Genomic DNA, 17,153 nt, shown 5'->3' on the forward strand with positions numbered 1-17,153 from the left:
TGTTTGGGCCTGCTCGTAAATCTAACACAAGCCGGTGTGATGGGAAAAAAATAAAACAGTCTCCAAGTGGCCCAAGAAAAATGCTCATTCTCCCCCTACACATATATGAGAGCAAATCCAATGATTTTCTATACAGCTAGTGTCACAGAGGGGTTTACTCCAGAGTGCACTGACCAAGATGCATGAAGAGTGTAAAGGTCTCCAATTCACTGACTGACTGTGGTATGGAAACCATACAAGAATCAAATGACAGATTTCAGGTTATGTTCTTGCGCTGACATTCTAGTAAAAATCAGTGAGCTGCAGGACCGCCCATAAGCAAATCTCTCATTTATTTATCTTCTGTTTGGATACTTAATTTATATGTTTACTCAACGCATGCATGCTTTCTCCCCCTCCAAGCTCTTTCCAAAACTAGGAACCCAAGGGCATCAAGAGACGGAAGAGAAGCAACAGAGGTATAACACCAGAAATATATCTTCTCTATGAAGCTGCTTTTAAGAGTTATAGTGAAACATGTAGCAGAGATTGATTTTAGTCAGCTGACCTCCCCCATCCTGTTTAGAAGAAATATTGGCAGTCTATCCCGCACTGACTCAAAATAATAGCTACTGTGCCCCTACCATGTAGCAATCTGCCACTGGATCATTCTCGCCAAGGTCACTGAGTACATTATACAGACTGGAGCAAGGAAGGGAGAGAACACAGGACAACAGGACATCTGAACAAGAAACGGGGTGCTTCTTTAAATGGAAGGCTAGAAGTAGCTTTCAAAATTAGCGATCTTCATTGTGGACAGGACGCAAGTGCGTGCACTCGGACACACACGAGGCTGGGACAGCACAGGGCATATGTGGAGACCGTTCTTGCAATCCTTAAATTACTCATGCTTAATGGCTCACACCGTCAAACACAGAAGCATGCTATTCCAACACACACATACACACACTTGAACGACCCCATCTAAACTGCTCCCCCATGGTGAAAGGGGAGGAACAGATTTCTGCCATGCGGTGTCTCCGAGCTGCTTCAACAGACGGAGAAGGAACTTACGACGGGGCGGAGCCTTCATGCGCATAATGCCCAGATGGACCTCTGGACGCTGCGGCACGGCTTCATCCTATGCGCTCACACCCAGGTCCCACAATGCACTTTGTGGATAGAGCTATCTATGTTCATATCACACCACGATTCTCCTTGGTGGTACACTGATACTGGCCTTGCGGTCCCGAATTAATAAGACGAAAAAGTGAATGAAACGACAAGACGAGCTGAGGTGAGGCAGGGATGTTTGACTCACAGAATGAATGATATTCCGAACAGTTCAGCAAAAAGTAGTAAAATGATTTCATTCAGTTGTTTAAATGTGACATTTTCTGTGCCAGGATGGCTATAACAGAGCTGAGGACTTGATCCAAACAGATTTGTGTTATCCTGACTTAATCAACAACTATTTGTACACAATCCCACCACATATCCCAACAGGCTTTTGCTGCCACTACAGATTTTGTTGTTGACTGAAAGATTTTATTACTGTCCACAGACTACATCACACACATTCACTAAACAGGCTAAACAGAGGGGTGAGGGGAAAAATACAGATACAGTTCAGTGACACCAAATATCGACATTTTATTCATTAAATCAAACTACTATGGAAATACAACAAACGCGAGGGCTGATCTCATGCACCACCATCTTGAGATAATGTTACTCGACCAAACCGCTCAAACAAAGGGAAAGTTGCTGAGCACAAATGTAATAGTTAAATATTAGTTTCTGTCCATGTAGACAGCAACAGTTATGTGATTTTTCTATGACCTATCACAGTTAATTGCTGCAGAAACAGGTTGCATGTAATTGCTAACTTAACCCCATTCAATCGCAGACTGATAGCAGACTGGCTCCGTCTTCAGGACACATTTAAGGCAGGTGTTGGCATGCTTGATTATTATCATTTTTGTAGAAAAAAAAAGACATTAAATAACTTTTATTTCCAACTCTACTAAATAGTATCACAGCAAATGTATCCTGAGGTACTTGGTTTGAAAAGTTAATGTCAGGGCAGGTAAAAAAGCTCCAAACCTCCATATTTATATCTCCACAGTTGTGAAAATGTCAGGCTAACACAAGAGTTCTGTGGATACAATTTACTTAGTCATCGTATCCATATCAGCAACCCATAGTGTGATGTCAAAAGTCCAGCAAATACTAACATTTTTATTTCCACCCAATAAAAACTGTAATTTAAAGAGTAAATAATTCTGACCTGCAGCTCAAACACATTTAATTCAACATAAATTAAGCAACAAATACTGCATCCATTCTAGTCATCGTAAAATGGCCTCTTCACTTACTGTGCAATGCTTGGAAAACAAAACTAAAACTATATATGGCGGTACATAGTCTGCCTGGATGGAAGGGTTGTAGTATACTAGAGCTTCCATGGGAAAAACCCAAATGGAGAATGAATCAATGTGTTGGTGTTGTTCTTACGCCACCGTAATTAATGCTGCTCCAAAACCGTCACTGAAAAACTGACTGTTCAGGATGCTGTGCTGAGTTTTACAGCTCAGGTGGAGAAAAGACTGGAGCCAGAACGTCAATGACACTGTAACTCATCCGGCTCACAATCCATCGCAATTCATGTTATTGCCCGTAAAACGACAAGTATGACCTTCACCTTGAGCACAATTTAGGTGAGGACCCATTAGGTGATAAACGTGTGCAAGTTTGATTAAATTCTGACCAATACTGTAGGAGGAGTAGCGATTCTTGAGGAATTGTAGATGGACGGACGAACTGTAAATGCCCCGCCATGGAATAAGTTCACAGGCAGGATGAGCTAAAAATATAGTTTCAGGAGAAGTACGCTTTCAGGGGTTTCTGAAGGCTTTTTAAGACGTGGTTAACATTGTGAAAGTGGTTTAATTCAAACCCCGAGCTTTTCCTGAACCTAAGTAATTTTCTTGACTACCAATCAACCCGAAATCTGATAATCTTCTCTTACTATAATGATCGTAGTGTATGTATGTCTGGTGCCTAACTCTTGCTATATAAACTGCCACCATTATCAACATCTATATAGCGTCTGTAAAATACTTTCTTAACACTCAAAACATTACAAATGATATATATATATATATATGTGTGTGTGTGTGTGTGTGTGTGTGTGTGTGTGTGTGTGTAGTAGGTTATCTTAAAGCAAATGACCATTGCGTGTATGTTACATTTACCATTGTTGTTTACCAGCACGGTTTGCTAAACTATGTTCAGTGTCACCTTGGGGTTATTGCAATGTGTTGGCATTCATTTCTGTAAGTAAGTGTTCATCAAACAGTAACTAATAGCTTCACAAAATTAATAAGTTGCATGCAAAGAAGAAGAAGAGTAAATATATATATATATATATTTACTCTTCCTTTTGCCTGACTTTTGAAAGCCTTTCTATTTTTCACTGTGCTGCAGAGTTTTGACAACACAACAGGTCTGGTCAGTTACAAAAGTGGAGGAAGATTTACTTGTTGAAAATCCACCAAGACAGACTTTCACGTGATTCTGGATCTGATCATATTTTCAATTTCTGTCATAAGACAGCCATAATGTCCGGGATAAACAGTCACAAGCCCTTACCATCAGTTGCACACACTGCAGTGCGCAGGGATATAACTTCAGTTAACACAAACCAGTGTGTCTGTTGTGATATGTCTCAACCTTTAATATGGCTGGATTGATCCCTGAACAAAACGTCCAACACCTACGTTGTGCCAAGATGAAGTCAAGGACTTACAAGTGAAAAAAGAAATAAAAATTAAATAACGAAACCTAACACCCACTTGAAACCTGGGTTTTCCTTGATAACTATAATCTGAAAAATACTGTTTTCATTTGTGCTGCCCCTATTTTTCTGCAGAATGGAACGAGTTCAAACCTGTGGTCATGCAGGGCATCAGCACCTCCTACCAAGAGTGGAAAATAACAGCAGAACAAGTTTCTCAGCTGGTAGGTATTCTGCAGATGGAGCAGAGGCTTCGACTGTTTGGAAGCTGTCACCTTAATCCTTGTATACTTCAGCTACTTACTTGTGTACTTCAACTATCTATACACTTAATAATTAGTTTATAAAGCAGTACCAACTGCACATCTTACTTTGCTTGCTCTGAACTTAAAATTTCTTAACAACGACGCTGTTTTCTGTCACTATTTTTCACACGAGCTGTTCTGATGTCACTCGTGTGCGTGTGCCACAGGTAACCTGGAGCACCAGGTGTCACCCCCGTGCCAACTGTTATCTTGGTACAAACTCACCACCGTGCGATATTTACCTGCCACGACCATTTTCTCCTCCCTTCCTTTCAGCGCGGCCTCTCTGCTCGGCATCTGAGTTTTATCAAATGTTTTATCGCTCATTGTTTCAGCGACAGCGAAGCACACGTAAACTACGAGGAGCCACACGATCTGTGTTTGTGTTTGAGGGCGTAAATGTGAGGTTGCCCGAGTCTTCCGGCATGCCTCCATAGCGCCACGTCGTTCCGTTACATAGCGGGATAAAGGGGAGGGAGGAAGGGATGGAGAGACGTCGTCGAAAACGCCATCAATATGAATATTCATCGCGCGTGGGCAACGCCGTGCACTGCATATTAACTAGTCAAGGGGTTAATATGACTTTGGCACAAAAGCCTGCACAGCACCGTGTGCGGGAAAGAAATTAAATTTAAATAAATATCCACGGCGTCCAGCATGTAAATGAGCACTCGCCAGTAATCAGCGCTCATTCTGTAGGAGGTGCTACTGGTGGAGCGGGTTGGAATATAGATGTATGGAAGGTTATTTCCCCTTTGTGGTATTTTATATAAAGTAATGCTCGTTTGTGGTTAACGTTGATGAGAAACAGCATTAAGAGCTCGCAGTTAATATCTAACAAAATGGCTCTAAGCCCTGCAGGATAAATGAAATGCAAACAAAGATGGGCCACGTTTTCGTGGACACAACTCTGACCACATAAACGATCCTAAAATATCGAAAAAGTCATGCCCTTTAAACCCTTGTGTTGTCCTCGGGTCAAAAATGACCCCTAGGTGAATGGCAAACGGGAATCCCGAGGACAACACAGGTCTTCTTGGTTATTTCCGCCTTATAAACCTGACACCTATATTTTTCTTTAGAAAAATCATATGGAAGAATATGTAGAATGAAGAATGTGTACTTACAAATGCTTGGATGAGGGAATGTAAAATCCCAACTAGTGCACGTATATTATGTCTGGAGACATCATTCATGATGATTCGATGACTAAAAAGGCGCAAATTCCAGTCTGAAGTCTTCAAGAAAGGCATACTTATCAATCATCTGACATCTCATTAGCAATGAAAGCTGATGCCTTGGATTGAAAGCTGAACATAATTTCAGTTTTGTGAAACAGACAAAAGAGACAGAGACTAAGAGGTAAAGAAAAGTTGAAAGTATTGGTCAGCTGATGGATAACTAAGGACAACTAATTAATTGTGCCAGAATTTCTACTCTAGAATCTGTTGGTTTTGTCTGTTAAACAAAAAGTCCTAAATCTTTAGTTTAGGACTGTTGGGCAGATAAAACTCCTACTTTGGGAGAAAGTTCACCCAGGAGTCAACAACAATCATTGTGTCCTTCACTGTCTTTAACTGGCACTAATATGATGTGTGATTTGCAATTATAACCCACAGAAAAAGGCAAAGGCACAAAACTATTTAAACTATTAGTCTAAAAAAAGTCACTCAGAGTTACAAGTCTGCAACAGTCAAAAAGCAGAGTTTTACTGCAAATACAGCCAGACCAGGTGATGCGATAGTAATGACTGTGATTATTTATGTGCGGAAACTTAAAAAAAAATTTTTTGTGTGCGCTCTGAACCAGACAATGAGAATAACAAAGAATTTGGGGCATTGTTCCTATATCCTGCAATCCAGAATAACATCACACCCTGCCGCAATCCTCTTTTCCTCTCCCTCTTCCTCTTTCTCTCTCTTATCTGCTGGGGAAATGAAGCTCAATCACCTGCGGAGGAGCTGAGGGCGGCATTGGGGACTTTGCAATGCAAATGCCAGGTAATTACCCGAAAGCTAGGAGAGTGGAAGCACACGGATGAAAATAGAGGAGGCAGCGGAGAGAGGGAGTGAGGGAGAAAGAGAGCGATAGAAGGAGATGAACCAAGCACAAGGTTCACATGCCTGTTGATGCAGGATGATTGGGGTGTTTTCAGGGTGTTGTAGGGAATGTAGGAAGTGGAAAGGGGAGAAGGGGTGGAAGATGAGAACCACAGGAATGGATTGGATCTAAAAGGACTCTGTGTTGTGGGTTAATTTCCTCCTGCGTGTCAGTCTGAGTCTGTAAAAGTATATATGTTCATTCTGCCAACACATTAATTTCTAATAATATGCATAGTGTTTTTTTTTCCATGAGTGCAGTACTCAGTTGTGCCTGCACTTGGATTTGCTTGTGCCTGAGTGCTTACATCCACGTAAACATGTATGAGGGCCTGTGCGCATGAGTGTGTGCGTGCTCCGTAATGGGCACTAGTGCAGGTCGTGCTCATATATGCATGCGGAGAGCGACTGCATATGTCTGGCGTGTGACTCGTGTGTAGTAGCAGAGGATTTAGTGAGCATGCCAGCTTGCAGCTGCTTGATTGTCAGTGAGTGAGAGCAAAGAGATGTGCAGATGTGAGTGAGTATCAAAGAAATTATGAAATGACCTGGAATTAAACACTGCAGTACTCGGTATCATTGCATGTTAAGCCTTCTGTTAGATGGCGACATGGTTGGGAAGCAGGCTTGCATACCTGGTTTACACAATTTTATTTAATAAGACAAAAAGCCTATTTGCAATTTAGTAAAGGACTCCAAACATCTGATTGTTTGTGTGTTTGTTGAAGATATTACCAAGCAATAGTGTGACTCACAAGCAGTTTGCACCTCAACTCAATAGCTGCCTCTGATTAACATCTAAACAGAACAGGAGCCAGCCAACCAGAAAACTGTTTTGGCGATTTAGTGTAATTGTGGCTTTGCAAAAGTCTCACTTCACCTAATTAGAATAATAAATCATGCCGCCTCGTTCTTTTCAAAGGGCCCTCTATCGTATCGTCGAAGCAGGTGGGATTGTGGGATGGTGTGAAAAAACAAAGGGTTTGATTGCTCTGCTGAACCTACAGTCAGTTAAAAGCAACATGGCGCTCTCCGGGGATTCATATTAAAAAGTAAGGCTGTATCAATTCATACAGCAGAGTGGGAAAAAACAAACTTGACAAATTTTGATTCATATGCTGGCCCATGCTTGACTTCACTTGACATAAACCACTTGGCTCATTGGAAAATAGGGAGAAGAGATGGGGGCCTGTTTGAATGACATGAAAGGCTGAGCCATGGCAGTACCTTTCTTCACTTGTTTCAACAGGAAAGTAAATATACACTATAATGGACAGCTACTATGGATGATAATATAATATTTGTCCATGTTATATTAGATTTAATAGTACAGTTTTGGTAAAAAGAAAGCAAGGTTTTGTGCATCAGGATATAATACTACTACTACTACTAATAATAATGTAGTCTTTAACAGGCCTTAAAATAAGGCAAATACAATCTCAAATAAACTACAAACTATTGCACAGTGTCACTATTTATTTAGTAAAAATAAGCCAAAATACAGAAACTATGTGAAAAGTACACCCATGATTTGCAAGCTTAATAAGAATTTTCTTTACAATATTATAAGTTCAGTGAAACTTAAGTCCTGCCACAGCACGTGAGACAAGTTGAGGTCTGGACTTTCCCTGCACTATCGAAACACCTTGATTCTCTTATTTTCAGCCATTACATTGTAGAGTTACTGATGTGCTTGGGATCCTTGCCTTGTTCCATGACCCGATTTCAGCCAAGCTTTAGCTGTTCGACAGATGGCCTCACATGTTTTTCATGTATTCAAAAGTCACATGGACTCGTCAAACTCACTGACTGCAAAGCGATCTTCTCCTGTGGGTACCAAATAAACCCAAATGATAACCCCTCCACCACTGTGCTTGACAGTTGGGATGAGGCATTTGTGCTGATATGCTGTGTTGGAAAAAGAGAGAGGAGGTGTTTTCCTTTTATTTTTGGCATTTCACAGCGTGACCTTGGGTTAAATTTGCTAGGAAGATTGGAATGATGGACTTTAAATTGTTTGGAAATGACGTTCCCAGATTGATGGGCAACAATGATTACTTAAGATCACTGCACATGTTTTTCCTCCTTGGCATTGTTTTAACACATAGAAATGGCTCAGGGAGCAAACTGCCAAAACGTCTGCTCTTAGCGAGGTGCTCACGCTTGCTGTTGATCAGTTATTTAAGAGCATTTAATTTAGACCAAGTTATTTTTCATGCCTGATATGTAAAATAATAGAATAAAAAGGGGGTGACGTTTCCTTTTACCATGACTGTATAAACTCATTGCTCTCTTCTTTTCTTTGATTTCAATGAACTTCACTGACACAAGGGCAAAGGCAGTAACCTAAATTATAAAAATAGCTCAAAAAGTTGTTTCTGTTTATCTGGACGTTGTGTTTGCAGAATGCTTCGTCATTCATCAAAAAGTGCATGGATTATAAAAAGTCTGTTATTAATGCTGACTGTGCAGGTAATAATTGCAACCATCACTTAATTTTATTCCTCATTAATTTTTAAACTATTGCAAATTTTGTTAAAATGTCTTAAGAAAGTGACAAATGTTCATCACTGTGATGCTGTCAAGTATCTGATTTTGTGCAAGCAAAAAACACAAAAACAAACAAAAAGCTCCAAGATACTCGGATTACTTCTGTGTACAGAAGACCAAAAAAGAAAAATATTCATAGTCTTTGAAGCTTGAACGATTGAATAGTTCAGCCCCACCAATTACCTGAATTTTGCTTAAAAACTCACTCACACAACATCCAAGTACCAAAAATACTTTTATTTTGATTTTATAATAATTTCAGTGTTTCAGAGCAACAGAAAATGCAGAAGCCAAGAGGTATTGCCAATGAATAATAAAATATTGCTTTCTTATTCATAAATGTTCTCAGTCTTGACAGATAAAAGGGAATTTCTGTGGAGTGTGTTCTGTCAGCTCAGAAAACAACGAGAACAATGAGAACTTTCCACAGTGAAGGAGAAAGTGCATCTCTGTCTAAACTGTCCCTGTTCAACAGTGATTACAAACTGTATGCACTCGTTTTTTTGTTGCATTTTTCTCTCCCTCTCATTTGACAGTCACTATACTGTAAACTCGGTCAGGATGTGGCCGTGCTTCTGCAGAGATAGTCGGCCAATTTGTACTCTCTCTTTAGAGTCATCTAGCATATCATTTTATTGAGAGTTTTGCATTTGTTTTGTCAGTGGTTCAAATAATTAGATTTATTTTGCCCACTGATTTTTACTTCACTATAAAACATTTGTAGTCTAAGACATACTTATGTTGTAAATCTGGAGCACTACTGCAACTAAATACGTTATGGAGTATTAAAGGGGTTGTTAAGGCCTAGATTTTATATTTAATAGATCCTTCTCAAGTGATGGTAAGTGGGAGCACTTATTTTTTTTGCACCTGCACCCATAAGATTTTTCTATATTTATACCTTTATTTTTTTTTCTCCCCTCAGTAAAATGTAATGTATTTATTAAGGGCTTTTCCACTGTTGTGGTTGGGGGCAGAAAGGCTACAACACGGGCTCACACATATTCATACTTAAGTCCCTTTCTTTTGCAGAACCTTTTTTAGAAACATTTTTATAGAGCAATTTTCCTCCCAAATAGACAATTTAACATTACAATATTGTAATAGGAATTGTAACATTTTATAAGATTTACAAAAAAGATCATTTGAGTAACTATTCCATTGTTTCTTTGTTTTGTTTTTAATAATTAGGGGTTAAATGGAAATGTGTTGTGATGTACTCATACTTGCCTAAGCAAATGAGTGAATGACACCCCCCCCCCCCCCCCCAAAAAAAAAAAAAAAAAAAAATTTAGAAAGATTTTCTCCTTAAATTGATGTCATGAAAAAGTTGATCAGCCAACTCTGTGTAGAAATATAAGGATAAAGTGGGAAGGGGGGGAGATAAGCACAGAGAAAGCCAGGGGTGATTTGAGTGTAGCTATGTAACACCAGCCCACTTCCTCTCCCTCTCACACCGGTGCTTCACCCATGCTAAGAGTGGCTGGGCTAAGCTACTCTTGCCCTACATACAGCCTAAACAGCAGATTACTGGCTGTCCCTCTAATCCCATGCACTAGGGCATGTGCCACTGTCACCATGCACCAACCACCCAATCACCCTGCAGCCACCACCACAGTCCCTGCTGTTCTGTTAGCTCTGTAACCCCCACTTCAATCCATAACATCTTCTCAGTTTCTGTTTACGGTCAGTCATTTTGGACTTTTGGTTTTAGTTTTATCGGTTAAAAAAAGAAAAAGAAAAAAAAAGCCCAGGATAAGCAGATATCAAAATACCTACATTTCAGTCGCTTCCCCCTCACTCTCTTTTCTCCCCGCCTTCCCTAGCAACACCCAGTCCCATCCTCATACTCCCAGTGCCCCCCACCCTCTCCCAGTTTTAACCTCCTCATGACCACCTGGCATGGGATAGCTTCCTTCAGTCGCTCAGCCTCACCTAAAGCACCAGGCCTGAGATTAGGGTTAATCTGGACCTGGTGTCATCCTGTCTCTATCCACCACCCCCATAGCCCCATTCTTTCCTCCCTCCCTTCCTCCCTCCTCTTTACCAAAGAGGCTTTGGTTTAAAATCCTTTATTGTGAACCCCCGCTCCCTTTGCAGTGTCTTTCTGCCTGCTGCCAACTGCAACTTTTCCTCCCGCACCACATCCTGAGCCAATCCTTAAACAGATACTGGTAGAACCTGTCCCCGAGCTATGCTGGTTAAGAGATGCAAGAAAAGGATTTTTTTTTCATTGTCTCTCCCTTCAGAATAAATTTTGAATTAGGCAAGAAGTGTCAAGTTTTGCACACGCACTATGCTAAAACGAAACGCTTGCTTGGGTATGTGTATATGAGCATGCGGTAATACATGACTATACATAGGAAGCAGCCTTATTTTAAAAAGACTTGCTATGTGTTTGCACGTGAGTGCTTGTCAATATAGGGTAAGGAAATAAATGAGACAGTAGAGAATTCATCTTCTGCTGTACTGTCCCAATCACGCACACATTTAGCCAGCCACGCTCTTCTGTTCCTCTCACCCCAAGGACAAAGTGAAGGCATGGAGGCCTGAGTTGGATGAAGAGGCACCACAATGGTGCTGAGAGCAAAGATGCGTAGAAAAAGAAGACAAAAAGGGGAAAAGATACAAAGCACTAAAGCCCCTTTCCTTTTTTTTTTTGTCTCCAAAAATAAATGGCAAATTCTCCCTCAAGCAAAGTCTCCTGTCTTGAGTTGAAAGGCCAGCAAAAAGCATTTGGAAGACAGATACTGGTAGAAAAGACGAGTAAGAGGTAGGGTAGCAGCGACAGATGTAGGACAGCAATAAAGAGACTTAATGTAAGGGGAAGAGAGGAACACCCTTGAGCATATAAACTGCACAACTTGGATGCTTTAACGATAAAACAGCATGAAGGATGCACTCAAATGAACAAAAGGTGCTGAGCTTATAATGTTAATGTTAAATTCCTTGTTTAATCATAATCAGACAATTTACTGAGCACTGTTTAATTCCTTCTGATTACACAATGTGTGTTCATTTATTAAAAAGAGTGAGTATATGTAACATAATGATTATTTACAGGGATTATTTATACAATTAAACAGGAGATTCCTCAGCTCTTCGGGAGGCAGTAACACACTCCCTCCCTCCCTATCTCCCTCATACACACTATATTAGCACAAACTCACAGACAAATACTATGAACTTGATGGCATTATCGTTTATGTAGAGACCTAGGTCAAAAGTGATGCTAAAGGTCTGCTAAATGGATTAGGAATATGAAATCCCGGTACACTAAGAGGGAAATGTGGGAGCTACCGGTAGCGTGAGAGTGACTGATTAAAGCGGAGAGAACATGCTGAGATGGGAGAAAGTCTTAGAGCAAGTGGAAGAAGCGAAAAAATGTTCAAACCGATTGTGCGAGAGTGCCAAACGTCCACAGAGAGCACGAAAGAAAGAGCGAGCGAGCGATGTGGTTAATGGATGTAAATTAATTGCTGTCATGTGGATTCTGATCCCAATAAATCAGGGTCAGTGTGGTCTCCGGTGCCATCTCTTCATGGCTGGGCAAAGGCACAAGGGAGCCTTGATCTGATACACTGAGATGCAGGAAAAGGTACACATATACAAATATACACACATGGAAAGTCACAATAATGGACACACACACTCTCACGAAGACAGCTATTTAAATGTAAGGCTCAAAACGATGAACAAGAAATATAAGATATATGAATAAATGAGTTAATGAGTACAATTTATAAAGAAGATTTAATTGAAACAAATTATGAAAGGCTATTTTTGAAGTATTATATATTAAAATTTAATTAAAGCAAAATAACGAAACACAATAAGTCAGTAAAGCTCAGCTGCTGTTTAACCTGCCTATCTGTAATTTTCTGGATTTTCAACCCTTTGCTACAAAAGCCCGTTTATCGTGAAGTGATTTGATAAATCCACCTCAACTCCAAAGAAAACACTGGATGCCAACTATTGCAGACATAACTGGTTTATAAATGCAATGAGGTCCAATGAATTAGCCATGGTTATTACTGGAAATTGCCACTGTGCTTTCTGCTTGACTAGGCTGCAAAATTGATTTACCTTATTTCTTTAGTCTATGACAACCACAAAGACATCCTGCTATTATGAGGGCTATGAGTATTATTGTATGTGTTAATCGGGAAATATGTGAACCATGTATTTTAATTACAAATCATACTAGAGCAATTTTAATAACAAAAGCCTTAAAAAAAAAAGCTTGCCTATACATTAAAAGAACGTGCAACACTGCAACAACACCAAACTGCAATTCATTATAAAAAAAAAATCAATGGTGATGTTAACTTTTTCATATTTTTTAAAATATATATTCATTACAGTTTACAGTATGGATTGTCCCATAAGATTTACTGTACACTGCGATTTCTTTGAAACTGTATGCCCCAAAGCAAATCACTCGCATTCAAACAATAATATCTCAACATGAGAGAAATGGTGCAAAATGGGAAGTAGGTCACATAGCAATTTATTTGACAAAAAGGGATGGGGGTGGGGAACTGGGGCATGCTGTATGCAGAGGCAGCAGCAAAAGGGAAGGTTTTTGGGAACACGCAGATCAGATAGTGTGAGTTTGCACGTGCATGCGTGTGTGTTTGTTTGATAGTGGCTGAACGCGCGTATGATCGACCTGGAAGTGAAGTAGCGAAGTGGTCACAAGCTAAATGAGGAGTCTGGACAGAGAGGAATTTTCCTTTTTTCTTTCTTTTTAAAAAAAGGCTAGCTAATATTACCCAAACACACACACTCATCAGCAGCTGTATTGCCTACTCTAGTGAAACTGAAACTGATATTGTAGTCACTCGACCATATCAGCGCAACTGACACAGAGAGCGTCAGCAGCATTGATCAGCTGTCAATGAACAGCCCAGCTGCCCCGACCCCTGACACAACAAAACACATACACATACAACTGAGCTGTGTGTGTCACCGCCGATATTTAGAGAGCAAATACCCCAAATCCATATAACCTACTGTAAATACATGTATTCCCTTGCAAAGACACCCACACACTCATAAGCTCTCTGGCTCCTTCCTGAGCCTGTTTAAATCCCATCATCACTGAACGTCACATCTATATGATTTGCAAGTGCAAGAAGGCCATATAGCACCATTTCCCCCACTGACCTACATGGTGCTAAATGCTACAGCTTACCTAGCAGTACACTTAAGGACAGTGAAGATGCATTTTCTCAGTGACTTTTTACTAACGCCTCAGTGTAGTTAAAAAATAAAGTTTTCAATTAAAAAAAAAAGAAACTATGTTGTGGTACTTTAACATAAATACAGTCTAATTACAGGTGATAAATTTCAAAATATATAGATTATAAAAAAACTAAAGATTTCCAATTTTGAAATTTGATTTATATTGTTTTCTTGTACCAACACAACCATGCTTTAAAACACATTTAAAGCATTGCACGAGCTACCTTTGCAACCTTTACAAAATAGATACAAATAAAAAGAAAACGTGTGTAATTCTGACTATGAGCCATTCTTAAAAGATAATTAAAATATTCTGAATAATTAGAACATCACTCATAAAGACTATTATAATCCCGGTGGGATGTAAATAATACATACATACATACAGAAACTGGTGCGTGAGATTTATGAATTTGCATATTGAAGGACTATCTACTATATATACTCTCAATACAAGACAATCTGCACAGACTGCCGGGAGGACCTGTAAAGCCACATTAACACATGAGAGAGGCTCTGGAGCATCAGTCTTTTCTAATGACTCGATAATCCGACCCAAATGCTGCCTGCTTGCTAATCTCTCCATCAGATTACCAAAGTAGGGACGAGCACTGTCTATTTGCCTGTCTCTCTGTCTTCCTGCCTGTCTGTCTCTGACAGCTTGTCTCTTTGTATAATCGCTCGTCTATTTCTCCTTTTATTTTTTCTGTATGATAAGACAAAAAAAAGTCTTTGCTAGCCTCTCTATGATCCTCCGAGCTGTGCGCTTGTAAGGTTGCATGCCTGTTCGCCCGCTCTCATCCTCACGTGTACAAGCCTTTAAAATGGAGGACGGGGTTGTAAGGACATTAAAATGCAGTTGCAAATCTTTTTTTTTTCCCAATGCCATGCGAAAGTGCACAATCCTCAACACACCTGATACAAACAAATAAAATTTGCAATATGCATGAAAAGTATGGCATGTAATTGATGAGCATAAATATTAAGTTCAAGCTTTTGTCAGTTCATAGACAAAAAAGTATATATATCTTTGACAAAAGTGTATTCCACAAAAACATAAAACAATTTTTTTCTAAATGCCTCTGAGGTAAACCTTAACTTATGTTACCTCATAAAATCCATCTCCCCATGCCTCATAAACAGAAGGCCAAGCTGTCCTCCATTTGTGGCCAAGCTATTGAGCTCTGCTGCTGTGTTATTGTGTATTCCCGGTAAACAAATGTAAACTAATGTCATGTCGGTCACACGTCAACCAAGTCTAATTCTATATATTTATTATAAAACAGTGGCACAGTTCTTTCTTTTCTTTTTTGCCTGTAAGGCCTCACACAATGTCTCTTTGATTTTTCATAAATCATACTGTGTGTGTGAGTGTGTACCTCTGCGTAGTGTTTGTACCCGTCTGTGTAAGAGTGTGTTTGGTTTGATGTGTGTCTCTGTCTAACAAACTGTAGCTCAAACTGCTGTTGACAGTCTGAATAACTTTTGACTTTTAGCTTTTCACAAAATAACACTCGACGCAGCTAACGCTAACTGAAAATATCCCCGAATTATCCCCGTATATGTGGCAGTTTGGGCAGATTTAGTGACGGGCTCGAGACAGATCATATTTTCTGTGCAAAAATAATATATCAAATTCTACACCATTTCACTCCATCAAGGTATGTAATTCTGTGCGATATTTAAAGCAGATATTTGACGCTTTTGCAGAAATGAAGATCAAAGGGGTGTGAAGTAAATGTGTGTCAAATTGCTACTGTGGAGACTTGCGGGTAGTTTAGCCTGCGTGATTTTGGTAATGCCTGACAAAAATCACACTGACAGCAGTGGCCAAACCATATGATTCATGCTTCCAGGATTATTTTAAACTGCATCATTATAGATAGCTGAACATACAGGAGGTAAAAGATTAGAATCTGATGCTGCTTATATGATTTCTAATCGTTTGAGCCGCACATGTAATTTACACTACGTGCTGTTCAGTGTTTATTACTGTAAAACAGTTACCACACTTTCCAAAAAAAGATTGATTTATAAAAGCAAAAATTGTTTCATCCTACAAATATAAAATTTAACTACAGTATGTGTCACTGTGTTGTGACATAGCTGAAAATAAGTCTAAAAATGGTTGAATTAGGATTTTTTTTTAAGTATAACACAGGGACAAATCAAAACATGAACGTATGAGAAAAATATTCTCATGCAGGCTGAATCTCTTCCTGCAGAGATGTGAAAGTTGTAGATGTCGACACATTTCAAAATAATCAGAAAGGTTAGGAGCGGGGATATTGGATTGAGCTAAGTGGTGAAGTGAGGCATGAGACGGCAAAGAGAAATGGAGGGAGGGATGGAGGGAGCGAGAGATGGAAAAGGAGTGGTAATAAAAAAAAAGAGAGAGGTGAGATGGGTCTGGGTGGATTTAGTGTTGTTAGCAGACGAGCGCCCCGTGTGCATGTGTTCATGTGTTTGCGAGGGCGATAGCGGAGGGGGGGGGGGTATTACTGTGGCTGTCCATTTCTCTGGATCAGCTGATGGCTACGGATGAAGGAGCGGAGAAGGGTCAAGGGTCAAAGCCTTGCATTGTCAGCCTGGCCCCACTCTCCCGTGGGGTTCCCTCCCTCTCTCTGCCCCCCTCTGCCATCCGTTCCCCGGAGCCTCCTGCACATTTACATACATTTATCAACACTGTGTGTTGCCCTGTTTTGTCGGGAAAGAGGCTGCGCTGCACGGCTTACTCGCTGCGTTACCCCTGCAGTTACTGCAGCTCATGCATTCCTTCAAATCATATTTGCAAGCTTTTTATGTTGTGTCCAGGCACTGGTGCATGCCGTGGATGCGCATCTGCATGAAACATCTATGCGCCGACTATCTGGTCAAGTTTGTGTGTCTCCCTGCACATCTGTGTGTGTGTGGTTGTGTGTACGCCTGTGTGTTACCAGGACAAGACAAGGCCTCCCATCCCCCCTCCCCCAGTAGGCATACCCTCCTCGCCCTTCATGCCCCCTCCCATTCCCATCACCCCCCACCCCCCCTTAACGCACACACACACACACACACCTCCCCCACTTTGCCTGTGTAATCCCTGCCAGCTGGCCCTGTTGGCTAATCCCTCTGCACTGATCAGCTGGGCCACGCATCCAGTACGGGACAGGACAGGGACAGGGGCAGATAGGG

General features: G+C 40.4%; 1 protein-coding gene across 2 annotated transcripts in view; it reads right to left on the minus strand.

Moving 5' to 3' along the window:
• msrab (methionine sulfoxide reductase Ab) overlaps window positions 1–4,726 on the minus strand; it is a 38,761-nt gene extending 34,035 nt beyond the window's left edge. The window contains exon 1 of one of the 2 annotated variants that reach the window (XM_082516414.1): window positions 4,326–4,726. In XM_082516414.1, coding sequence (XP_082372540.1) covers window positions 4,326–4,611 — 286 coding nt within the window. In that variant the 5' untranslated portion in view covers window positions 4,612–4,726. The remainder of the gene's footprint in view (window positions 1–4,325) is intronic. The other variant, XM_082516415.1, reaches the window with a different exon arrangement.
• Window positions 4,727–17,153: the final 12,427 nt, after the last annotated feature.

Source organism: Aulonocara stuartgranti, assembly GCF_965226115.1.
Source record: "Aulonocara stuartgranti genome assembly, chromosome: 19".
NCBI lineage: Eukaryota > Metazoa > Chordata > Actinopteri > Cichliformes > Cichlidae > Aulonocara > Aulonocara stuartgranti.